Consider the following 25818-nt stretch of genomic DNA (forward strand, 5'->3'; position numbering starts at 1 on the left):
GCTGGTAGTATCAGTGACCACCGCGCCACCCGTTCTGCCAATTGTGAAACCCTGCGACCGGGATAGAGCGCCACGGTTTATGAATTGTTTGAAGCCACTCAAAGCCCCGTGATCTGAAACCACACTGCAGTCAGATGACCGACCGTAAATAGGGAAACGAGAAAGAAATGCGGTCGCCCCCAAATCGGAGTCGCGGCTCTTGATATAATTCGTTATCCACCGAGTTGCCCCAACGGCGTACGTACGGCGGACCGATGGCGGATCTCGATGTGAGTTCCTGAGCGCTCCCAACCACTCCAACACAACGACAAACCATTTTCAATGAACTTCGAACCGTCAATCGTTTCTCGCACCATTTGCAAAAGGAGGATCCCGCGCCATGGAGACAATAGCGTGCAGATCACCACCAAGCAGTTACGATGGCTCGTCGACAACACCACTCGAAGCCCCATCAGAGAACCCACGAAATCAGAACTGGGGTCAAACACGAATAGCACGCCTTCAAAACCGTCAATGACAAGTGGAAGAAGAAGTGTGAGCGCATTGGAAGCAGATCGAAGGGCTTCCCCTCCTCCTTCTTCCTTCTCGAGATTGCTGGTCACTGTGGGAGCCAGCTCTGCGAATCTCGGACTGCGGTGAGCCACTAGCGATCTGACATGAACCGCGACTGTGTCCCAATATTCGTCCCTTGATCTCCCGAATAGTGAAGACGAGGATAAGAATGCCTTCGGCCGGTACCTCCGTGAGTTCTTGCTCCAGCAAATAGTCGCATCCGAACGGCCTCATCGATTGCTGCCGCTTCGCAGGATGTGCAGTGGCCTCTACTAGCACCACGAAGACCGAGTATGGCACCTGGTTCGAATACTCGGGGTCGGCTGAGCTCGCATCAACACGAGTAGTTACACAAATCGGGTAACAGCACCAAACGGCCAAAACATAGCCAGAATCATTGTTCACCCTACCGCAATAATCTTTGATCGGGAAAGCGTTCAGACGCAATCCATCGAGAAGATCCTTGACCAGAACGAGCTACTGGAACGAGACTTCAGGCATGGTTGAAAGAAGGGTACAGCGTTTAGAATTCGGGTCGTTGGGCACCTGGTTCGGCTCAAATTGAGGCAACAGAATGGATTCCGACAACCGCCTCTAGTAGGCTACGGGTACATTGGAACTGTTCATCGCGGTCATCAAACGGAAGAGGTCTATTCGTTGGTTCGCGATTCAACCGCCTGTCCTTGCCATGCAAGGCAACACCGCGAGGTTGACACCACGCCAGTCAAATGAACGTCAATGCTGCCCGCCAGGCATGGGGATGCATTAAGATGTATCGACAAGCATCCGACAATAGTCAGACCCTCTTGAAATGTGAGAGCTGAGCGTATGAATGCTTCAGCTGCGCGTGACAAATTCGCGGGCAGGAATGGAGGCCCTCATTATCGATCACCAGACTCAGAAGCTGGATATGCCGGCTCATCCAAGGAACCATCGATCCCCGCGTACCGAAGGCATGTCCGCCACAGTGCTTGACAGGTGTCATAACAGACTCTGCAAAGCGGCTCGGTCCGATTTCGAAGCCTAATCCATGCCAACAGAGGGATCTCGAGCTTGTCCAACCGACAGATCCCATGGACCTGATAGTAGTCGAGATCTGTGTAGCCGACTTCTAGATCCTTCTGGTTGAGTCTACCTTCTGTCAGTGTCGCTTCACGCCTCGGACGGGCGTCAGCGGATTGGCGTGGCTACCCTTTGGGGCACCGTTCTCAACCCCAATTGCTTGCCAGGATCATCTCTTACCACCCAGAACATGTCAGTGGTGAATCAACTCTTTCAATCCCCTAGCTAATGACTGGCAGGGAGGAATGAATTGGAAGAACGGTACCAACACATGGAGCTAGCAGCGTTCTGCGAGCTGTTCGCCTAGCTTCGCGTGACCGCGGTTGCATCCGCACGCGGAGCACGCCATCAAGGTAGAGCGGAGTGCTTCCGCCTCACCAAGAAATTCAATGCAAGCCATACCACCAAGCCAAGATGAAGAACAGCAGAGTCCGCTGACTTCCAAGAGACCGGCAATCGATATCGTGATGGCGAAGGGGACGCCCCTTTTACTCCCACCCCAAACCAACACCACAACCGCCGTAGATGCCGGATTCCACCGCCACCAGTCACACCTGTTAGGGCCGGAACTGCTTCAGCAGCCTGCAGTCCCACCACCGGATATAGGACCAGGCTGGAGGCCTAGTGACAATATCGAAATGACGCAGCTTACACGCCAGTGGAAGTTCAACCAACCTACGGTCTTGAACAATGTATATTTAGCTCCACGCGCCGCGAGTAGTCTGTGAGAAAAATCTTTCGAACCAACAATGAGCAACTAGTTGCCGTTGATATTGCAGTTGCCACTCCCCAGCGTCTAAAAGCACTACTCAACGTCCAATACCGGTGCGTGAGAGGGAGTACTCTCAGAAACAATGTGGTGCTCCGAGATAGTGACACACCATGTCAATTACCAATCGGCTTCAAGTTGGTGCTCCTGCTTGTCAAATGCGGCGAAGGCCAAAACCATTACGGTCTGGACGTCCGCCGCGACCGCCACCAAAGCAGTCTGAGTTCCGGCCAAGCTTGCCGCCAGTGCTAGCCGCAATGCGTCGACTGATCGCCTTGGATGAGAGGCCAGCACCAATTTCGATGTCTGGTTCCTCGACAACCATTCCCGACTTAATGGAACGACCTCCGCTGCCACCGTACTCCACTGTGAGCAGCCATTTGCGATCCACATTGGTAAGTCGCTCGATTAGAATGACGCTGATGCCAGTCTGATAGTCGCTGCAGTCACGCGCGGGCCGAAACCAACGCCCCATCTGGTGCGGAGTTGCATCTCGCCTGAACGGAACTGGGCGCTCACCGCGTCCTCGCGGCTAATCATCTCAATGAAAGCATGACGCTTGTCCATATTGACAATACAGGTCTGAACGACGCCGAATTTGTTGAAGAGCGAGCGGAGGCGAGTCTCAGAGGAGATGCCACTGACGAAGAGGGTGCGGCTCAGAACCTTGATGTTACCCGGGCCGATGGAATAGTCGCACTCGACGAGCTTGGGGCCAGGCGAGGGGAGATTATGGTCTGTCCGCAGCGGGGAATGAGACAGGCGCTTCCAGTGTGGAGGGCTACGTTGACGGTATTCGTTACTCTGACGACCTCCGGCATCGCGAGGATCACCCTGGCGCCCAGTGGAATCACTGTAATATTGGTCGTGCACCGGCCTATCGTGGCGGCGAGGCGGCGAGGCAGAGTGACGTCGGTCCCAACCGGGCAGGTGAGAAGGACGGCCGTACCCAGCGGGAGGAGAGCCAGAGTGGTCACGATCCCTCCTGCGAGCACGATCGACACGGTTCTGCACGTCCGAGTGGCCCTGGCCACCATAGCCCCGGCAGGGTATCGCGCCAAATCCAGGAAGCTGAGCGAGGCTGGCAGCACCTATGGCATCGGATATACTGACGAGTTGCAGAGCCGCAGCCCACTTGTCCTGCGAGATGCCCTGTTGCGACAGTAATTGCAGCAGGGAATCTGCCGTGACATCGGGTTTCCATCCATCGCCGGAGCGGCGGCTGGCCCCTGCGCAAGCATTGCTACTAATGGGCTCAGGGTCTGGCTATGGCCCCGGGGCTGCGGTATGGCAAGGTTTTCTCCATGACCACCAGGGGTGGCAAATGGATTGACCATGGCGCCAGCACCAGCAGCAGCACCTGTGTATGGGTTAGCCGTCGAGGGTGGCAGGAGAGATGAATCGACAGATGAGGCGAGATGCAGAGCCGTGGCTGATGCGGTCAGGGTAGCGGGCGGGTTGGTGGGAGAAGTAGACGTCACCGCGCTCTGTTTAGCCATATCGGCGAGCGGCTTGAGTTCGCCGATGGTATGTGTTGCCGCGGGCGAGCCATTGGCAGGCTTGAAGCTGCGCGGTGAGCCTTTGGACGTGGTGGACTGAACATCTATGAACCATGCCAGAAGCGATGGAATCAGAAGACGATGAGGGTAAAGATCCGAAGGTGGATACTTACTAAGTGGTGGAGCGTTCAGTTTCTCGCGGAATGAGTTGAGCATAGAGGGCGGGAAGGAGCAGCAGCACTCCCAGATGTCGACGAGCTTCTTGATCTTTTCCTACAGAGTCCAGAAAGGCATACGTGAGTGATAAGATCTGGCAAAGCAATGAAAACGCAAAAAACTGCCAGCACCATGTCCAAAGTTGAGCGGTCGCGGGAGAATACGGCCATTGGGCGCGATTGGCACCCAGAGGCCCAGCCCCAGCCTGAACATTCACGCCAAATGTATGCCTACCTTTTGATCTTGCAGGACATTGTCGATGATGTCGGTCATCAAAACGGGCAGCAAGTTGGTCAATCGATCGACACCACCAGCGTAGGTCCCATCCGGCGCGGCGCTTCGTGGAGGCCGGCCAGCCTTGCGAGTGGCGTCCACCCAATGCCGGGCTATAGAGTCGACCACATAGAGAACGCCCAGCTTGTGGGTGGCTGCAGCCTTCTTGAAGTGGGTGTAGACTTTTGGATGAGAACGGGTTCATCCTGGGTGCAGGGTTAGCATCTCATCAACGTCTCATCAACTTCATCTCAGCCATCTTAACAGTCTCAATCATCTCAACAATCAAATATCTCAGGAGTAGGGAACGTGTCCTCCTTGAACATTGGCAGTGCAAAGTTTGGTGATACTGTGAACCTTGGGGACTGTAATCCCGGGAGGCTTCAAAGCCAGCATGGACCGAAGGTAGCTATCCATCTCCACTACAACCGACGACATGATGGGCTCGCGCGAGTCTCCGCGAGACAATAACGTTTCAAACAGCGAGGATCCTGGGTACGTGTTCTTTGCCGGGCGGTGTTATGTGACTCTCTTAAGGCGGTCTGTAGCGACCAAAAATAGAAGATAGCGGCGGCGGTTCTACTTGCGAAGCGAACAGAAGAAAGAAAAAGTCAGTTGTCCAGGGGAAAGAAAACCTATAAAGCCTTGAGGGTGTTTATTTGCGGCCATGTTCCATCGAGGACGAAATATCTTGTCGATCGGTGCAACACCTTCAAGCTACAGCGCGTGTATTCACTGTCGAACCAGAGAATCTGCCACCTTCAGCTGGAATAAAGCCCAAGCGAGGAGAGAAGAGACTGCCGAGGTGTTGCTGAAACAAATACGCCAGTCGCGTGAATAACGAGGACAAGGAGTGTATATGTAGAGGTACGACCTATCGTTTACTGTAGAGATCTCAGGAGGTCTGTCCTGCCTGAGAGGAGCGAATCGGCGACGTATTTACGGTGGAGGCAACCCGTAGATGGGGCGATAAGAGAATAATAATGGAAATGAGAGGAGGGGTACGGGGCCATAACCCCAAATTCTACTAAGTACTTATCACGTGACACCTGAGCACAACCTCGATCCTGGTGAAGACAAGTTGATTCTGAGCTTCAAAAAATGCACGCCTATTTTATTGCCGAGCTGAAAAGCGCAGAGAATTCTGTGTTCAGTGATATCGATTTCACCCGAAAAATGGTTCTGGGTGGCTGTGGGAAGCTATGAAGAGGAAGCCATGATGGTGCAAAAGCTGGGTGTCCGGAGGGAAGCGAACACAGACTGTTTGCTAGTAATATATAGAGCTAAAATGGATGCTGGGCCAAGGCTCATGAACACCAAAAAAGATTCTCCGGCTTTTTTCAGCCGTTCCAAACCTGACATTGGTCCTAGGAACCCAATGCTGCTTCTAGGAGTATAGTGAATTGTCGCGAGGAACAATCCTGTTGGGCCATAGGAACGCATCGGAGACCAGGATTCGCCACGCAGACTCCAGGGAGCCTCGCCTACCCTGGGAACATCTAGTCTATTCCCTCCCGTTACCAAAGTGAGGATCGCCCCGTGGCAAATACGGTTTATAAATAATCTCCGACCTTTCATAGATTTAGCTTAGGTATGGAAAGGCGACCTGAATATTTATTACTCTTGAGGATTTCCTACCGAATAAGTTACAGCTGGTTACCTAGCATGAATAGCTTGCCTAAATTGGTAGTATTGGCAGGTAGTGTGAAATTTAATTCACCCAAGCTTCTTTGTTTTTTAGCTAGCACCGGTAAAATGTTGGAATTGAGGGCAATCAAAATATGTGGGTTAGTCGGAAATCCCAACGCCGGGATGTCCACATTGGCTAGAGCATATGGAACCGTTCAACATCAACACTTCAACACATCAACACTTCAACACATCAACACATCAACACATCAACACTTCAACACATCAACACATCAACACATCAACACATCAACACATCAACACCATCAACACCATCAACACCATCAACACCATCAACACCATCAACACCATCAACACCATCAACACCATCAACACCATCAACACCATCAACACCATCAACACCATCAACACCATCAACACCATCAACACCATCAACACCATCAACACCATCAACACCATCAACACCATCAACACCATCAACACCATCAACACCATCAACACCATCAACACCATCAACACCATCAACACCATCAACACCATCAACACCATCAACACCATCAACACTTCAACACTTCAACGCCATCAGTACCAGTATCAACACATGACCAATCTTTCCCCTTATTCATAATTGCGTGTGAAATAAATTAGACTGCAGTAGTCGGGTTTCTCACCTACTACTGTAAACGGAGGCTGTTGACCCAATTCACTTGACACTTGACAAACCGGAAAAAAGTCATTCCTGCTGGCTACTTTATTATTCTGTTCACGTAGTCCGATGGATCAGAGCGGTAAATGGGATGATAATGGCTGTAATCAATTGGAGAAGTAAAGTAGTGTACCCGGTATAGTTCAAATTAATATGGAGCAACTTCAGGACTCGTCATTAAAACATATTGAGCAGAGTAAAATTACGTGAATTGACCCAATTGGTGCGACCTAAAAGGATGCCGGAGCCCCAAGTAACTTACTTCATAGCAAATGCTGGTGGCCTATGCCGTGCTTTAGATGATTGGACCTTGGGTTATCGCGAAAGACCGCCTCACTATCGGCATGAGACCGGAGTACCTCGTGTTATCTCCAAGAGGATGTTATTCGTTGAGCTGTATTCTGGTTGAGCAAGACTAGATACATTACCACGTGGGCTTTATGATGAAATCCTATGCTGAATAGTATTCAAAGACTTTGAAATGCCTTGGCTTTTTCCATCACCCAAAGCATGCTGGAAGATTCAATCACTACAGAGAAGTGCAAAACCAGCTTCACCAATTTACACTCACTCATTCTTTCTGGGCCCCACTGCCAAGCCGCTAGTTCAGGAATTAGGTATATATAAATGGTCCTGTGTACATTACGTCATGAGCAACCTGCTGAATACGACGATAGATAGTGGAGTATCAATGGCTTGCAGTCCTTATGGGTAAAGTAGACGAACATAACTCGGCTCCACGGCTCAATATATCTGCAAAGGATATCTTAGCATCTACACGCTATTCTATGTTACTGATAGTTATGATCGAACGTTTGCTGCAGCCAGCCGCTTCGGCCATTTCTGAGGTAGTCAGCGATCTGCTGTCAATCATATCACGAATCATCACAAGCTGGGAGGGGGCGAGTCGAGGCGCCATGATGGTCTTTGTCGCGCTGTCGCCCAAAGTTGATGAGGTGGGCAAGGCAACAAGATGGGTCTGGGTCGGTTCGGGCCGACAGTCCAGCCGAACTCCTACTAAGCTTTGCACCAATAGAAACGCGTCTTAAAATCAGCCGCACTTGCAATGGCGACTGCCCCGCAGACAGAACACGACACCGGAAGACTTCAGATCGGCCGCAACATCAGCCGGGCGACCGTAGCACCAAATGTGCTACTATATCACAAAATGGCGGATCCAAAAGTCTACACTGTCGGCTGGATCTGCGCTATTACTACTGAATATGTTGCCGCCCAAGCCTTCCTCGATGAACAACATGCGCCCCCGGAGTCCTTACCGCCTCAAAATAAAAACGACTACACCTTAGGGAGAATTGGAAGACACAATGTGGTGATTTGCATTTTGCCCCTAGGAGAATACGGTACCTCTTCAGCGGCCCGAGTCGCCGAGGACATGTTACACAGCTTCCCTAATGTTCGGATCGGTCTGATGGTCGGCATCGGCGGCGGAGCTCCAAGCCCTCAGCATGACATTCGCCTTGGTGATGTGGTAGTAGGCATTCCTCACAACGGTCGGAGTGGAGTTATTCAGTACGACTTCGGTAAAATGATACAAGGCCAAGGCTTCTGTCCCACAGGCTTCCTTAATCAGCCCCCTACCCTCCTTCGTGCAGCGGTCAACGGCCTTCAGGCCCAATATGAGATGAAGGGGCATCAACTTGACGAGTCCGTCCGTCACGCTCTTGAGAAGAGGCCACGACTACGGAAAAAATACCAGAGGCCAAATCTCGAAAGCGACCGGCTTTATCAAAGTCATATCGTCCACCCACTGGACGGCAGATCGGATTGTAAGATGGTTTGTGGTGATGATTCAACTAAATTAATCCCGCGCCATCCACGCGCCGAGGATGAAGACAACCCGGTAATTCACTACGGGTTGATCGCATCAGCCAATCAGCTAATGAAGGATGCTCTTGTCCGTGACAAACTTGCAGCAGAAATGGATGTATTGTGTTTTGAAATGGAAGCTGCCGGGCTGATGAATAACTTCCCATGCCTTGTGATCCGCGGTATCTGCGACTACTCAGATTCACACAAGCATAAAGAATGGCAAGGGTATGCGGCAATGGTCGCCGCAGCGTATGCCAAAGACCTTCTATACCGGATCGTTCCTGGGCAAGTGGAGAGAGAAGGGAGGATTCTGGAAATTCTCAAGCCGGCTGTTGAGCATATGGCTCGAATCATAGATCGTATGGGCTATGATTCCATACTGGATAAGCTGCCCGATGCGACTAACGCCAGGTTTGACGCGTTCGACGATCGAGACGCAGTGGAATGTCTCCAAGGCACTCGGACCGAGCTCCTCCAGCAGATAAAGGGGTGGGCAATGTTGCCGTCCCAAAAAAGCATTTTCTGGTTAAATGGAATGGCTGGGACAGGAAAATCCACAATATCTCGGACTGTGGCCAGGTCGCTCAAGGACACTAATCATCTAGGTGCTAGCTTCTTCTTCAAGAGGGGTGAAGGGGACCGAGGAAACGCGAAGAAGTTCTTCCCTACATTAATAAGGCAACTAATGCTGAGGATCTCTGAGTTAAGGTTTGGCGTGCAGAAGGCACTCGATCATGACCCTGACATTGCGTCAAAATCGCTCAGGGAGCAGTTCGAGAAACTACTCCTTCAACCGCTGCTCGATCTTGACCAACTCGGCCGACAACCTCAACCCGTTGTGATAGTGATCGACGCTTTGGACGAATGCGAATATGATCAAGATGTCCGAAACATCCTTCGATTACTGCCTCTTCTACAGAAGGTAAAATCGGTTCGTCTTCGGATTTTCTTGACTAGCAGACCCGAACTCCCAATCGGTCTCGGCTTTTCAGAGATCGCGGATCATTCGTATCAAGACCTAGCTCTTCATGAGATACCCGAAAAAGTGACAGAACGTGACATACGTTTATTCCTGCAGGGCCGATTTGCGAAAATCAAACACAACAGAAATATTTCCCAAGATTGGCCCGGCGATGACGTCGTCCAAAAATTGGTCACGATGTCCGTTCCACTATTTATTTCGGCTGCCACTGTGTGCCGTTATATCGAAAATGCAAAGTGGGAACCTAAATTGCGCCTCGCAGAGCTTCTAACGGACCAAGCTAAATATGTATCGAAAATGGATAAGACATACCTGCCAATTCTGACACGACTGCTGGACGATCAAGAGAGTGATAAATCGGAGCAGCAGCAGCTCCTGCAAGAGTTCCAGGACATAGTCGGTGTCATCATCCTTCTCGTTGATCCGCTTTCTATCAATGCCCTGTCACTGTTTCTTGGGATAGGAGCAGACCAGATCAGCAACCGATTGGATTCATTCCGCTCTGTTTTGAGCATTCCCGGTGACCGAGCTCAGCCTGTTAGGATTCTACATCTATCGTTTCGGGAATTTTTGGTCCGGTCTAGCAGCAAATTTTCCGTGGATGAGCGAAGAAAGCACAATGAAATTGCTCACTGCTGTCTCAAAACCATGCAAAGTTATCTACGGAAAGATATCTGTAATCTCGCAAATCCTGGAGCGTGTAGGGCAGACATCAACCCCCAAAATATCCGCCAATATCTATCGCCGGAATTACAGTACTCTTGTCGCTACTGGGTACACCACCTCGAGCAAAGTCAGGATCTATCTTCCGGGATAGATGATGTGCTACTGTTTCTCCAGAAGCACTTCCTGCACTGGCTGGAGGCGATGAGTCTATTAGGTCTTATATCGGAGGTGGTGGGTATGCTTAATCTCCTCCACACGGTTATACCAGTAAGTAACATAGAACACACCGTTTTAAGACTTAAACTCATAGATATAGGGCGATGATAATTCTGGAATATCGGATTTTCTGTATGATGGAACGCGCTTTGTTCTGAAAAATCGCCAGATAGCCGACGAAGCACCACTTCAGATTTATTGCGCAGGGCTAGTGTTTGCACCTCGAACGACAATAATTCGTAGAGAGTTCAAATTGGAGCTTCCAAGTTGGGTATGCCAGTTCCCACAAGTTGAGGAAAAATGGGGTGCAGAATTACAGCATCTCGAGGGCCATTCGCACTGGGTCAACTCGGTGGTCTTCTCGCGCGACGGCCGTCTGCTGGCGTCCGGCTCTTGGGATAACACCGTGCGGCTCTGGGACACGGCGACGGGCGGCCTACAGCAGACTCTCAAGGGCCATTTAGGCTCGGTTAAATCGGTAGCCTTCTCGCCCGATGGCCGGCTGCTGGCGTCCAGCTCTGATAACACCGTACGGCTCTGGGACACGGCAACGGGAGCCCTGCAGCAGACTCTCAAGGGCCATCCGCACTGGGTTAAATCGGTAGCCTTCTCGCCCGACGGCCGGCTGCTGACGTCCGGCTTTGATAACACCATGCGGCTCTGGGACACGGCGACGGGAGCCCTGCAAGAGACCTTGAACACTAACGGAATCGTCAACGATCTTGGGTTTTCTCAAGAGGGTTCATATCTAATCACCAACTTAGGCACCCTCGATGTTCAGTCCGGGCAGGAAAATCTTGCTTCTAATTCAAGCCTTAAGAAGCGGGCGATCTTCATTGACCAAGGACGGTGGGTAAACATAAACGGGAACAATGTACTATGGCTTCCTCCTGACTTTCGGCCTACCTGTTCCGCGATTAATGGGGATTCACTTGCCTTGGGACACGCATCAGGGCGGATTTCTTTCCTACGATTTCGTCTATAGCAGTCATCAATAAATTTCATTTTCATTCCTTCATCTATTTTCTAATCTCTTTGTAAAAGAAGGGCCTGGGAGAAAAGTAGAGTTTATATGGCCCTTTCGTGCTAATGGAATGTGCCATCAAGTTCCACGATGCTCCAGATCCTACAAAACTCACTGCGTGGTGGTTTGCCGCAATTAGATAGCTGACTCAGTGACAAGATCTGGAAGGTTCTACGCCAGAGGGAAAAGGGAGTACATACCATACCCCACTAAACAGCACTCAGCTTTCAGGCTAGAGTCTTATCAGTGGGGCACAGAATTAACAGAAGTGTGCGAATTGGTGAAGCTGATTTTGCACTCCTCTGTAATTAGACAAATAATAAGAGTATTCGACACTCACACTCACTCCTGTAGATAGAGGAGACAGATGGATCCTCATCAACCAGGCCCTGGTGGGAACCAGAAACCTTTCAAAATCATCCCCAGCCCGTTCGCAGCCTCCCACCCCACCACCGAATCCACCTCGCCGTCTAACCGAACCACCCCACAACGCAACGTGAAGCCCCTCTTTCGTATCTCAACCACCTACTCGACCATCGCAGCCAGAGCTATCTCATTTCAACGCCAGCTTCTCACTGGTATCACGCCCCATCAACTTGCCCAGAATGGTCTCTACCACCAAGTCCGCGCTGGAGTGGGCGACACCGCTTGTTGCTTTACCTGTGAGATCATGGTCCCGCTGAAGGCCATCCAGGGAAACCCCACCGGCGATTTATCGAAAATACACAAAGAAGACTGCTTATGGCAGGTTATCTGCCACGACCTTAAACCATTCCTACCATCTCCATCTAATCATGCCGGTACGCCCTCTTCCGCAACCCGATCTACTCAAATCACCGCCCCCGAATCCAACATTCGACCGGAACCTCACCCAGCACCAACTGCTCCTACACCCGTGAACCAAGCGGAAACCGATCTCGAGTCTCCTGCGGAGTCGTCACCCGCCAGATTCGAGACAGAACCGTTAGCACCGCGACCAGCCACCTGTCCTCCACAACCCATCCAACCAACCCCGACAACTTCCTCTCCACCCAAATGCCAACAACGCACCTACGCCTCTGTTCTCCAGCAACCTACTAGATCTTCACCGCCACCGACGACTAGACCGCAACCCACACCTCCTAACCCCACACTTACAATCGAAGAACTTCGTCGCCGTTTCCACAACAAACCGTCGCCATTTGAGCTTGAGAAACGAAAAAAGAAACGCCCAAAGACCGTATCTGCCGCCCAGTCGTTGTCCAGGTTCTTAAAATCAGCATTGCCAGCATTCTCGCGATTTTTGGTGGAGATGCAGCCAGCCGCAGACAACTGTTGGCCGCCTTAAATGGAAACTCGTTCTAGCCGCGCCACGAGGGCAGCCTAATACCGTAAATGGCAACAAGGCCATGACAGGCTTTACCAGGTGAGGCTCAAAGTTCACCGTTCAGGAAGTTTGGTACATTCTCAGTGGATCAGAAACCATGTATTTACAGTTGTTGTATGCTGCATATCGCTTAGCGAGGGGTCAGCGTAAATGAATTCACACACACACACACACACACACACACACACACCCTATACCCCGCGACTAAGCTCTGAGACTAGCGCAACTAGGGTCATGCTAGCCCGGGTGGTTTAAGCCTCCTATAACGACTAACCATACGGGCTGCCTTACGATCTATATAAGGACCAGTGGGTGTCTAAAAGAGGGATGTAATAGCGGGGACTTAGGTTTGAAAGGACGGTTAAGACGCTTGGGATGTTCTAGCTCTCGGCGTCCCTGTTAAACTAGAACGACCTCCTTCTTAGCCCTGCTACCTAACCAGCACTCCGATTCTTCTTACCGGATTCCCAGCAGACCTATAGAGGGCAACGAGCCCTGGTTGCCACCATTCATCTACTATATAAGTAAGTCGACAGAATCTCCTAGCCCTTAGGCCCCCGCACTCCCTACAAGCATACGCTAGACCGGCTACGACGCATTTACTTTCTCGCGTTATCTATATAGGTACTGAAATATAACCGGAAGGCTTTCAAAGGCGAAGCACCCAAAGAGTTAGAAGCTTATAACTATGGTGTATGCTATAGCTGGTTAATACAATATTACGAGGACGAACCAGCTATCCTCAGTCGCAGCTAAGTACGGCTGGTTTAGAAGCAAGAGTGCAAGACCCGACCTGGGCCGATCTACTACAGCAACTTTTTGACTGGGATGATCAGGACCGGTATAAATCTCCCTACCCCCGTAAGTCTTGGGACGGGTTAGAGTATCGTCTGATTGCCCGACACGCCTACCAGAAGATTCATCAGTAGCTGGGGCGACGTCTCGCTCTCCGGTGGAAGCAAAGCTTTAGAGTAGATGCTACACGTTTCGTTTCGATGATCCCAAAGTGCGATAGCAGCAGATTCAGCACTCAGACAAAACGAGTCCGGATTGTTAACGGGGAAAGGAAGATAGACAGCCTAATGTCGTGGTACTCCGCTTCCCATATAGATATAAATCACCTGGTGGAAGGCGAGCCGCTACCATCACGATAGTAGTGGAAGGATCAGACAAGATAGAGCTGGGAGGCCGGAGAACAAATAAAGTATGCTCTGCTAAAGCTGTTCACGGATCTCACTACGTTTGACTTTAATGACTAGCGATGCAATACATAATCCCGCCTAGCGCGAAATTAGACTAGAAGTGGAGGGGGTAGTAATACTCCGTATCTCATCTATAGAGTTATATAGGTTTAGTGCCTACCCTTACCTTGGTAGAAGGAGACTTGCATTACGTTCGGACATGATGCGTCGGTGCCAGGAAGCGGGGCATATCGTGTGTGGAATGGGAGAGTCGGCGGCCCCCCGATGAGGCTAATATCGTGCTGGTCACGCCCGAGTCGGCATTAGGAGGTGATTTCCGGCAGGTTTTGAACCGGCAGATGATGTTTCAACGGTTGGACCGTATCGTGATCGACGAATGCCACGTGATGTTAAACTAGTCCAAGATATACCGGCCGCAGTTACAGCGGTTGGGCAAGTTAGCGGGTGTGGGCACGTAAATAGTGTTTTTAACGGCCACGTTACCGCCCAGTGCGGAAGAAACGATAGAAGTTGATCAAGGTTCCGGCGTCGAATGTGAATTTATACCGCAGTCAGACGCGGCGGATCAACGTGGCATACCGAGTGTGGCGGCCACCGATCGACGCTAGGCATCAGGGCCCCGACCAGTGGATTCAGATGCCATCGGTGGTGTCATTCATCTAGGAGCGTATCCGGCGTAGCCACGGTGGCCGTGTCATTATTTACGGGCACACCATCCCGCATGTGTAGGCCATATCGTAGATAATTAGGTGCGAGGCGTATTTTAAAGACTAAATCGACCGCACCGGGGTTTTGGAGCGATTCCGCTAGACACTATCCGCCGTTATAGCGGCCACGAGTACGTTGGGAATAGGTGTGGACATCCCGGATATTCACAGTATCATTCACATCGGTCGACCGCGGACATTGTTGGAATATGTGTAGGAAAGCGGGCGGGCCGGACGTGATGGCGAGGCCAGTGAGACGGTGATGATCATCCCAGCCGAGATAGACGGGGTGCCGGGATATGCGATGGAGTAGTCGGAGGAGGATCAGGCGCGATTAAGAGAATATATCGCCATAGAGCATCCGGGTTACCGGCGACGGGTATTAGATCGATATTTAGACGGGGTCATGGATGGTTACGAGCGCCGCGCGTGCGGTGATAGCAACGAGGATTTACCTATAGTGGAGTTGTTATGCGATAGATGCCAGCCCGATTAGGAGGTGCATAAGGCGGTTTTAGAGCATAAGGCGATAGAGGGGGAGACCGAGAAGATACCGGACGGTTTGTCGATTGGCCGTGTATCGAGTAGCAGCAGCAGTCCCGTGGGCACGCCGTCCAGCACAGGTAGTCACAATCCCAATATCGCACCCACGCGGCCGGTCAGTGTGGTTCGCGGTGCGGGATACACGGAACAGATATTTAGGGTGTCGATGTCCCGCGAGGGTGTGAGCAATAAGGGTTACCGGTAGGGATTAAGCAGCGATTCCGACAGCAAGATATCGAGCGGCGGCAGCCGATGAAGACGTACGGGGCAGAGTGTAGGCGCGAGTTGCAGGACGAGGAGATTTTGAAGGAGGATGTATTGCAGTGGCGGGAGCGGTGTTGGAGTTATTGGCGCAATAGGCGGGCGGACGATCATGAGTTGTTTTACTGTCCGATACCGGGAAACTAGGCAGCGAAGCAGTTTAAAAAGGCGATAGACTTGGGCAAGATCAAGTTCCCGGCGTTTGCGGCATGTTGGCGATGTGGGATGCCGTAGAGTATATGTTCAGGATGGCAGCGGAACGATCGTGGCGAACGGCATTGTGAGTATCGGTTCGCGTCTCGGCCCGTCCCGCCATTTTTTTTTCCTCGCGTCGCTCACGATACGACCGTTCAATTCAACCGTAGGTAACTCCGTAGTCCTCTCAGTAAATCTCTTTGCGGTCCACTCGAAATCTTAGAGTCCGGCGCTTAATACCGGAGAAGAATTCTTCACCTTCTCTCAGCCAATTACACTATATTACGAAACCGGTGCAACCACCTCCACACTTTGATGAACTTTCCTGCTCCGCACGCTAGAACACACTAATCTATATTTAGAGATCTTCCCGGACTTGCGTGTGTATTTCTTCGTACCTAAGTTACATAATAATTCTAGGCCTGTAGTTCCTTGTAAAATTGTAACTTAATACGTAAACCAAGAGAAAACATGCAAGTAACCCAATAGGAAATCTTCTTACGATAGAGAACCAGCGGCTTTGAAGAAAAAAAAGGTTTCCAGTAACTTCTGCGTCAGGAAAACACCAATAACTGTCTCAAAAGCTAGTCCACCGCTCCAAGCCATCGGTCCGTGCTTCGCGGTGTGAGTGATATAGCCAAAAAGCCATCCTCCTGTACAAACTAAATTGACTATGGAGACCCACCGTGGGATGAGCGGCTTTGAGCGCGGGTCTGAGAGGCATGCTACCGATTTGGCAATTTCCCGAGGTGCAAACATTGCACTCACCATACTGTACCTAAACAAGGCAAGGTCGCTGTAGCCTTGAGTAATGATAGGGTCTCTGTCTAGTCGATAAATGACTGTAGCGAAAAAAATGGCTAGGTTCGTTTTGTCTAAGTAACCCTTTGACTGTTTTGAGTTTTCTCACCTGAGAGTTAGGGCCACGAAAGATATGCTGGCAGGCCAGATATATCAGCCTCTCGTCAGGATCGCTTTGCAACATTTTGCAGCTTGATAAATGCCTTCAGATACCCGGAATATACCCCAGCTTTATACACAGGCATCGTAAGGGTCGGATCAGGCTTTTACGCAAGCGTATACACCACCATTAAGAAGTGTCGGTTATTCAGAGCCGTCTTTAGCATCATGCTGCCAGTCAAGCATGATTGCACCTTCACCATGAATTCCGGAAGCTCCCGAAACCGTCCTCACTGTTTGTATTTCAGTGAGAGTGGCACGTTGAAGACCGGAATGTAGTGTCCATGCCCTAGAGGGAAGGCTAGAGGCACATTCCACGGATGTAACTTTTGACATTCCATATACATAGGTCGTTTGATACCACCGAAGCCTTCAGGTTTGTAACCGGAAGTACAAAAGATCTAAGGTGGTCCAATTCATATCGGTATGCGAGAATATAGGACAGTGATAGTATGACCGAATCGGTTATCCGTCTCCACCTCCCAACAAAATTTGCATCACCCATAAGAGTGATCTAGCCCAGCCCTTTCTCTTCTCACTCCACTGAATTGGTCCTCTGCTTCGATACTTCTGGATAAATCAAGAGATTGGATGCATGCAGAGCATACCCCGAATGGAAGACTGCCGGGAACGTAAAGTGACAATATTCTTGGCCGCTTCGCGGTCAACCACTCTCGGAATCGAGATACCTTTATGAATTTCAAAGGCAGGAAAGCCCACACAAACATACCATTGGAAAGTGCGATTATTAGTCCAGGGCCTGTTGGGTAACTAGGCTCGTTGGGTAACTACCAAAGCATCTTACGGCAGGCTCTAGCCCGCCCCCAAAACACTACATACCCTTACAGGTGATACTATTCGTCATGTTTGCGATTTTGATTTCTTCTGGACCTACTCTTCTCTGGTATTGCTGACTGATCCCAGCAGAACGTCCTATGTTCCTCCTTTGTAATTGTATCTCAATCAGATCGGAAGAAATTGACTTGAGTCAACTTAGGTAATCCGGTATGGCCCAAAGAATACACAGTGATATTGGTCACGAGTGAACCATCCATTTTTTTTCGTCTTACTATGCACTACGATAGTCCGCCGTATTTACGCACAGGACAAAGCCCATACCAAATTTTATATTAAGCATAAGAGGGTTTCAGCTTCGCCTTAGCAATTCCGTGTTCATTTATTTGATTCAGCTACTGCCATTCTCTTTTCTTCACGTAAAGCGACCGTGCTGGGGCGGGGCGGAACACACAGAGCGTTCGTACGCTTCATTCTCGGCCTCATTCAACAGGTGACCTATTAGCCATGAACAAAGTGACTTACTAAGTATACCCGCCATAAGCGATGGAGAAATGACTCGTATATTGTGTCTCGGGTGTCACGCTGACATAAAGTACGCCGGGATGTCTCACAATCCTAGCTGCAAATGGCTCAGGTCTTCCTCGCCTTGTTTGGTGAATACCGATCGCCCTGGCGAGGCGTTTTTGCTGTGATACATTCCCGAACTATGAGATTCGGATTGGGCGCATCGAAAGTTCCATGACTCGCAGCGGCATTCAACCCCTGTATTATACCTTTGAGTTGGAGAGGGTAGCCTTTCGCTCCAGAACACGTTGCTCGTCACCCTGTGTCATGCATATGCAAGACAACTCAGCACACCCTGGAGAGGCCCAAGCTTCTACAATCCTGAGGCTCATTTCTGTGTGCACAAAGGTGAATCCACCGTTCGTCTACGACATCAAAAATCTATGTGTAGCCATATGTGCTTCCAGCGTAGGAAAAATTATAAATAAATGCGGTCACCACCCTGTTAATTCCACTATTCTCAATCCAGTGCCTAGGTCATTATTCGTTAAATTCATTATGTCTTCAACAACAACTGAGTCAGTCCAGCAACGAGGGGCTGTCACTAAGAAGGCGGAACTTGATGATGCCTTGATGAACAAAATAATTGAGCACTGTCGCAAACTCACTTTGGATCTCGACTTCAAGAACGCATCGGCAACTTATAGTCAGGTCAAAGAGCAACAGGAGCAAATTTGTACTCGAGATGAAAAATTGACCAGATTGCAGAGGGACATTGAAGCTCAGAAAGAGAGGGAATCGGTTGTGATCGGCAGATTCTCCGCAGCGAATCAGGACCTCGCCATCCAAAAGGAGATCGCAGAAAAAAGAATAGTCTCCCTCCAAAAAGAAGACGCAGAAAAGGGTAAATCTTTGGCTGAGATCTCTCGAAGAATCCAAGAACTTCAGCGCCAGCTACAAACGCTGTTATCGGAGAGATCTCAGGATGAAAGAAAGATGAGCTCAATGATTGCACAACACAATCTGGAAATTGATTCCTTCCAGAGAAAGCTCAAAGAAAGAGATGCATCAATCGACAAATTAAAGGAAAGTTATGCCAGACTCACTAGCCTACTTTCCGATGAAAAAGCAAAAAGGGGCTATCTTGAAAAAGACAAAAAGTCGCTAGAAGAAAAGATGCTCAAGGCTCACAGTCGACTTGAGAAGTTCGATTCCTTTATCCTTAAACATCACCAAATTGACGAGCAGTCAATGTTAGTACCTCCCCCAACCAAAACATTGCAGGTCATTGATTTTAGGGCTCAGAATAGACGGCTTTTCGAGCCTCTGGGGCTTTGCAGTGAGCGAGATCTGGACCATTCTACGGCAGGATCTGAACGAAGAGAATCTCAGAGTAGGTTATTCTACATATATTCTATGACCTCAACTGCTAAACCGAAACTGAAACTAACTTTTCCCGGAAGAACGACGGACCCTGGAACAAGTTCAGACAAGATACTGAGGCTGCTTTTCGAGATGGAGCTATTCAGAGACAGCGTATTCCCCTGTGTGCTTCGAATTCCGATGCCGCTAAGGGAATGCGTGTAGCCGTGATATTGGGCATTCTCTCCCGGCAAATCGACGAGCAAATTTTTCAACCGATTCACTTTCCATCTGAGACCGGCTATCTCAGGATGAACCTAAATAAGCTCGTGAAACATGACACCGACAATGAGCATTTTTATCGCTCCGTTCTACGTTCTATTGACCGTGATGGGCAGGAAGCTGAACTTCGGTCTAGGGCTAATTCTATTGTTCAGATTGTTTCCCACTGTCTCTATGGAATCGTCTCGACTACCCAGTATGGTGAGCTCAGAGTGCGGATAAAGAATGTTGTTGATAGGGCAATTGAGGTCTGGCGTCCTATCCAGAATTCCACGAAAAGATATGAGACAGAATTTGACCCTACCGATTGGGCCCCCGAGGAAGATTCCCTATTCCAGTTTCCTGTGGGCGGTGAAGATTCAGTCGGGGCTGAATACCAAAAAGATCACTCTCTTGTCATTTTCCCTGGATTGTATTGCTTGGAAAGTGACGCCTTTATTTTGACTTCCGTCGTTCCGCTCACGAGCTCGCAGAAATTATATATCGCTGCTGATCAAGAGCTAAGGGAAGAATTTCAAGGCAAAGCGAGCCCCACGACAAGACAACCCAGTCGGAAAAGGCAGAACTCTGTTGCTAAAGCCCAATTGCCATCAAATGGTACCAGTTTTTTAGGAAGGCACTCCTCTGGAGGTTCAAGCAATTAAAGATACGCAAGTCGCGTGCTAGGGCCACGAGAGGACTCTAGACATCTCCGAGGACGTTTTACGGATGAAGGTAGCTATAAATGGTTTTAATTTTCTGAGCACTCATGTTTATTTTCTCTTGGTTCATTCACGGTCTGCATTTCGCTTCCTTATTTTATCAACCAAATTGTTAACATAGTGATAAAACATGAGCTCCCTTTCATGGCTCTGCCTAACCAGCCACCAGTTTCACCAAGCCGTATCCACGTAGCCTAAAACGAGGACAAAACAGGTCACTTAGATGGAAATGATATAGCAGAAATGTTCCATTCAAGATCAATGCTACGATTGATGATAAGGCAAAAAGGGGGTAGGGTCATAGTGCTACTATTGTACAAGCAGGTGAGGTCCAGAGTCCTTTCCAGACATCATAGCAGAACGAAAGGGAAGATAAAAATATCTGAAGAAGCAGATCATTTAGAAAACATAGACACACTCAATCTTGATGAGGTTTTCAGACTCAAGAACATCATCAAGTAAGCTACTGACATCATCTTGTGGGTAACCCAGGATATCATACGTAGCGTTCCCCTTTCGGACAGTCAGAGATTTCATGGGCCAACATGGATCAGTTGGAAGCTCATTCATTGTCCAAACCTGCGCCACAGCTTCTAGAAGATTCCGACGACTGGGGGTTTCCAAAAATCTCAGAGCTCCTATAGGTGTGCTGAACGGATACTTAATATCCACAAGTACTGCGTAGCCCCTCCCACATGCGTGGGAAGAAACTGAAGTCGAAGGAGTCAGCTCCGGTTTAGAAACCTCTGAAGCGGCTTCTGTTCGAGGAACGTTCCATCCTGGAGGTAGAGTGTTCATCCTGGGTGATTCTTCTGTCCGGGTTAGTACCACCATAATTTGTCAAACTATGGTCAATGTTTAATTTCATACCTTTCTGAAGGTCTATATGGCCATGCTCCGCTTCATGAGATTTGAGCTCTTCGTTCTGGACCTCTTCCTCTGCGAGGGGCATGTCAATAATGACATTGCTTCCCTCCGAAAGCGCCGGAGTTTCCGACCCAGACTGACGCTGTGGTTGCATAGACACAGCTATATGGCAGTTTGTCAAGTGCTCAGCATCTAACGTATGGCCGCAATCAGTGGAAAACTCCTTCAGGTACTTGCATGACATATCATGTAACGCCTTCAATGCTTTAACTACATCTCCGGCATAAGTTTGCATGATTTTGACTGGTTTCCCTTCATGTAGAATTTGATATGCAAATACGATTACGCCGTCAGGGCCTCCATCGCAGGTCAGGATGTCAACGGTTCTATTGAACAAGAAGCGAAGGTTTGCTGTATCTTCAATTAATGCTGCACTGGATTTTTTTCAGAGATAGAGATTATTCACACCTAGTGTCTGTTCACGATAGAACATGCCAGACTTGACGTCGGATTGCTTCATGTTCGATGGTACATGGATGAAGAAACAAAATTGCTTAGTATATCGACCAATATAGGTAGATGTCATCGATATTTAAGCGTACTTTCCCAAGCGAAACTCGATTCATTTGATATTAAGCATTCCAAGATGCCACACTACAATCCTACTGTATCATCGTTTGTTACCTTGTGTTTATGCCACATAATACATTTTAGAGAATTCCAAAGGCGCGTCTCATTCCCAAGACAGTAACATAGCTAGCCCCAGCATACATTCCTATCGCCTAAAGAAACGGCTCAAAAAACACTCCAAGATGCTAATTACCGACAACATGTAGCACATGGTCAAAATAGGAGAAGGTGCATGGTATGCTATAGAAATTCTGCTTGGGAAAAGCTTGATTCCTAGATGTATCACGATTTTTTGATAACTCTAATGGAAAGCTGTTTAAGCTAACCGGTGAAAACTATTCCGAATCCTGCTGTGGCTATGCTATATACCCTCTCTGGTTACAGTACGCCAGCATGCCGGAAATGCTCCTCTGCGCTTATTTCCACGTCACACCGACGCTATCAACACACCGTTCAAGGAAGGTATCAAATTCATAGTCAGGATTGCTCTTGTAGGACTGCTGATGCCGCCGAATGAAGCATTTCAACGCAGCGAAGAACTCCTTAGTGAGGTTTAAGTCTGGAGAATATGGAGGCAAGTACACTAGCTGTACAGTACACGGTCGTCGGAGCACATCTCTTCCATTCGGTTATAGTGCAAAAATGGATGTATCGTCCATGACTCACACAGAATAAAACCCCATCAGACAATGTGCTGCGCCACTGAGAGAACTCTCTCTATCGTTCTCGTTGAACTACCTGCTTTGCTGCTGTGTGCCAGGGTGCCAGGATCTTGTGGCACTAGTCCGTATCAGGCTTAGTTCCACAGTCCATCTTCATCTCCATCTTAATGCCTCAGTGCCGCAGCCGCCCATGCCTATCATTTTCTCCTCTCGCCCAGGATAGTTAGCAGTTGGTGAGTTTAATATAAATGCACCACCTGTCACAAAGAATGGTTTCATCTCTCCTCTCCCTTCAGAAGCGCTCGCTCAGGAAAGAAAGCCCCCTATACTTAGTAAGCAATTCTATCCTTCAATCTCTTCTTCGGGTCCCTTCTAACGACATTCAAAAATACTCCTAGGCTGGTGAAACGGACGCCCGGTCTTCTGTCATCAAAATGGTTCTTAAATACCACAGGTATACAGTCCTCATCTCACAAATTGTACTGATTCTTACTGCTGATGTTCACATAGCCTCATGGAGTCTGGTGTTGTCCTGGTCTCCGTTGGCAAGGACCAAAAGCGGTTTTTAATTCACTCGGAGCTAGCTAGCTCCTTTCCCAGCGAGATTCTTCAACCTCCTACAGCCGAGGAAATTGACGAGGTAGTCTTCGGCCGTTGCTGTGAGTTTGCATATACTGGTGTTGGGGGTTTTTAGGGTTTTTAGGGTTCTTCTGGGGTTGCTAGCAAACTTCACCCTCTGCGAGGAACGAACTGGAGACATTGTAACTCTATTTAAATTTGCCTTTGAGAATGTTGATTCCGAGGAGTTTGAAAGCATAGGAGATATCAAGTTTGAAGGCATGGGAGACATCAAAGGGGACTATACAATCTTCTTCTATTCTCCGACACTGTAAAATGGGTTCGTATTTCATTCTATTCGTCCGATAAAGTCTGTGCTCGGTGCCAGAAATAGCTCTATGCCGTCCTCGTGAGGTACTTTAGTCACAGACCCCCAGATAAAGATTCATCAACTTCTTTAGTTGTATTAATTTCGGGGTTCCAAGAAGTTATATACAGCTCTGATATTGAGACATCCAGTCAGGGGAAGTTGATAGCCAGCGGCTTTGCTTAACATATCTCCGTCATTCCATCCTGCATACAAGAGTAGCGTCCAACACTGCTCCTCTTCATTATACTTGACGAGGCCCGTAACCGAGGATGGAAGGTGCAATTTCGATGGATCACGGCACATATCGGAGTGCCCGGTAACGAAGCAGCCGATCAAGCTGCAAAAGAGGCTGCCGGGGGTGGTCCAAGAACCGGACTCCCTGCGAATACTCACAGCAACCACCAAGTCTACCATTCGCCGAGCGATGAGAAACGAGTGGGATCAGGCCTGGGAGAAATGCAAGCATGGAAGAGAGCTCTATAGGCTCGGAGTGCGACCGGGGAAAGCGGTCCTTGACACACACATCGGGGCACACAGAGCAATTAGCTCAGCAATCACACAGATGCGTACAGGCAAGATCAGCCTCCGGGCCTATCTTCACGCCATCAACAAGGCCGACACTGACATTGGTCAGTGTGGCCAAAGACCACAGACGGTACGACAAATCCTGCTCGAATGCCGGAATTGGGTGGAAGAACAACATCGAATGTGGACAGGCAAGACTCCATGCATCGACATCAAGCGCGTTCTCTGTAGCCCGCAAATGGCAGTACAAGCAGCCAAGATGATCTTGAGGACTGGATTGCTAGGACAATTCCAAGCAGTGCCGTCCACGATACTCAAATACATATAGCGAAGACGAGTGATTTTTGGTATACAGAAGCTGGGGAGGGCCAGGAAAGGTCCGACAGGTACATAGAAACAGAACGATCAACAAGAGTATAAGATGGGAGGTAACTTACTGGAGCGGACGGAGAAGCCATTCGGACCAGGAACGACTTGTTTTCTGAAAGCGAGGGGGGGACACCTGTACTTATAGTTACACGCTGCATAGCTGCTAAAATAGGGCGGCTGGGACAGTCTATGAATAAATCAATCAATCAATCAAAGAATTTATGCTCCTGGGAACGGCCTTTCCGCTCCTGGGTACTCCCGGCTAGGCCCTAGGAGCGTAGATAGTGTTCCCAGAGCTCTATAGGCTCCCAGATCCCACGCTCTCGTTTTCCAGGAGTCACCTTTGATGCTCCCGGGTCCAGAAATAACCGTTCCCAGTACAGTATGGGCGGCCGTTTAATTTATAACGATCGCAAGTGTCTCCTAGGTAGCCCTACATTTCTTTCTCAGCATCACCATGTGGTCCGAAGCTGTCCAGTACTCCGTTTTCACGACATTCTTGTCGGTCGTAAATGGCATACGGATTGCAATTTTTCATGCCCGACACCCTGAATATCGACTACAAATCGTGGATCTAACGCAATGAATCATACTTTTTGGCTGTCCTATCGTGAGCTTCACTTTGACCTGCAGCAATGCCAATGACTACAACGTTGGTGTCACTCTTTTAAGAGGAATCATTTCGGTGCTCATACCGATTCCTTGGGTAATTTAATGCAACGCTGGGCTAGTAGATAAGAGCTAACACGAACGCATCAGTATTGCCGAATCAGTCTCCAGCTGATCGGATTGGATAGCGCTCCTCATCCTTCTACCATCGGGCTACTGTGTTTTGTCCCATTCTCTATTTTGAGTAAGATTGCAGTCACGATGGTGGGTACATTTAACGACCCCTCCATGTGGGTTGGAGTGGCCTTCCTGCTCTGTCTTGATTATATTACCATGTCTGGTTTCTACTGGTGGCTACGAGGGCGAACCCTGCGGGGGTATTCAGCTCCAATCCAAGTAAGCTACATTGCGATTGTGCTTTCATGTCATTCACTTCTTCTACTAGTCGTCGCCGTCATTGGTGTTGTCTTGGATCGTTGGTTATTATCGCTAGAGGTAAGCCATAAAAGCCTCCTTATACCCGAAGACGTTCTGACCGTAGCAGCTGCAGATTCCAATTTTCTGCTATCTTCACTTATGCTGCTTCTTCAGGGTAAAGTGGCCAACTGTAGCTCTATGGATGCAAGGACACGCCTCAGATCGCTGAGCACGTGTGCGTGAGAGCTACTGGCCACGCAATAAACACGACAAAAGACACTTGCTTTCCGTCAGGTTGCTGTTCTCTGTAAATGAATGCACTTTATGTAAAGGAATTGGTCACTATGCTGTGGGTGATCCGGGCAACTAGGGAGTTACAGTACGGTCCACTACCAAAGCAGGGGTCCAAAGAAGGGGTCCAAAGAAGAGATCATGGAGATCTAGCCACACTTCTTGGAGAATGTCCTATCCGAAATTTGAACCAT

At 49.3% G+C, this 25818-nt stretch overlaps 6 protein-coding genes across 6 annotated transcripts; 4 read left to right on the forward strand and 2 right to left on the reverse strand.

The window, feature by feature from the left end:
* Nucleotides 1-2537: 2537 nt before the first annotated feature.
* Nucleotides 2538-4697, reverse strand: N7496_010636 (uncharacterized protein; the record flags this gene model as incomplete). The annotated part of the gene is made up of 6 exons (XM_056703549.1): nt 2538-2858; nt 2903-3535; nt 3631-3986; nt 4056-4155; nt 4333-4553; nt 4655-4697. 6 exons carry the CDS (start codon nt 4695-4697, stop codon nt 2538-2540), a joined length of 1674 nt encoding a protein of 557 aa, XP_056552549.1.
* A 1508-nt stretch (nt 4698-6205) lies between these two features.
* N7496_010637 (uncharacterized protein) lies at nt 6206-6649 on the forward strand (the record flags this gene model as incomplete). The annotated part of the gene is made up of 1 exon (XM_056703550.1): nt 6206-6649. One exon carries the CDS (start codon nt 6206-6208, stop codon nt 6647-6649), a length of 444 nt encoding a protein of 147 aa, XP_056552550.1.
* A 2248-nt stretch (nt 6650-8897) lies between these two features.
* N7496_010638 (uncharacterized protein) lies at nt 8898-13066 on the forward strand (the record flags this gene model as incomplete). The annotated part of the gene is made up of 4 exons (XM_056703551.1): nt 8898-10472; nt 10522-11274; nt 11804-12690; nt 13033-13066. The coding sequence occupies 4 exons, from the start codon at nt 8898-8900 to the stop codon at nt 13064-13066; spliced, it is 3249 nt and encodes a 1082-aa protein (XP_056552551.1).
* Nucleotides 13067-18539: 5473 nt separating this feature from the next.
* N7496_010639 (uncharacterized protein) lies at nt 18540-20269 on the forward strand (the record flags this gene model as incomplete). The annotated part of the gene is made up of 3 exons (XM_056703552.1): nt 18540-19234; nt 19287-19374; nt 19445-20269. 3 exons carry the CDS (start codon nt 18540-18542, stop codon nt 20267-20269), a joined length of 1608 nt encoding a protein of 535 aa, XP_056552552.1.
* A 456-nt stretch (nt 20270-20725) lies between these two features.
* Nucleotides 20726-21488, reverse strand: N7496_010640 (uncharacterized protein; the record flags this gene model as incomplete). The annotated part of the gene is made up of 2 exons (XM_056703553.1): nt 20726-21105; nt 21197-21488. 2 exons carry the CDS (start codon nt 21486-21488, stop codon nt 20726-20728), a joined length of 672 nt encoding a protein of 223 aa, XP_056552553.1.
* Nucleotides 21489-22919: 1431 nt separating this feature from the next.
* On the forward strand, nt 22920-23378 carry N7496_010641 (uncharacterized protein; the record flags this gene model as incomplete). Its single annotated transcript, XM_056703554.1, has 3 exons — nt 22920-22939; nt 22996-23144; nt 23209-23378. The coding sequence occupies 3 exons, from the start codon at nt 22920-22922 to the stop codon at nt 23376-23378; spliced, it is 339 nt and encodes a 112-aa protein (XP_056552554.1).
* Nucleotides 23379-25818: the final 2440 nt, after the last annotated feature.

The sequence above is a fragment of the Penicillium cataractarum genome, assembly GCF_028827025.1.
Source record: "Penicillium cataractarum strain IBT 29864 chromosome Unknown utg000008l, whole genome shotgun sequence".
NCBI lineage: Eukaryota > Fungi > Ascomycota > Eurotiomycetes > Eurotiales > Aspergillaceae > Penicillium > Penicillium cataractarum.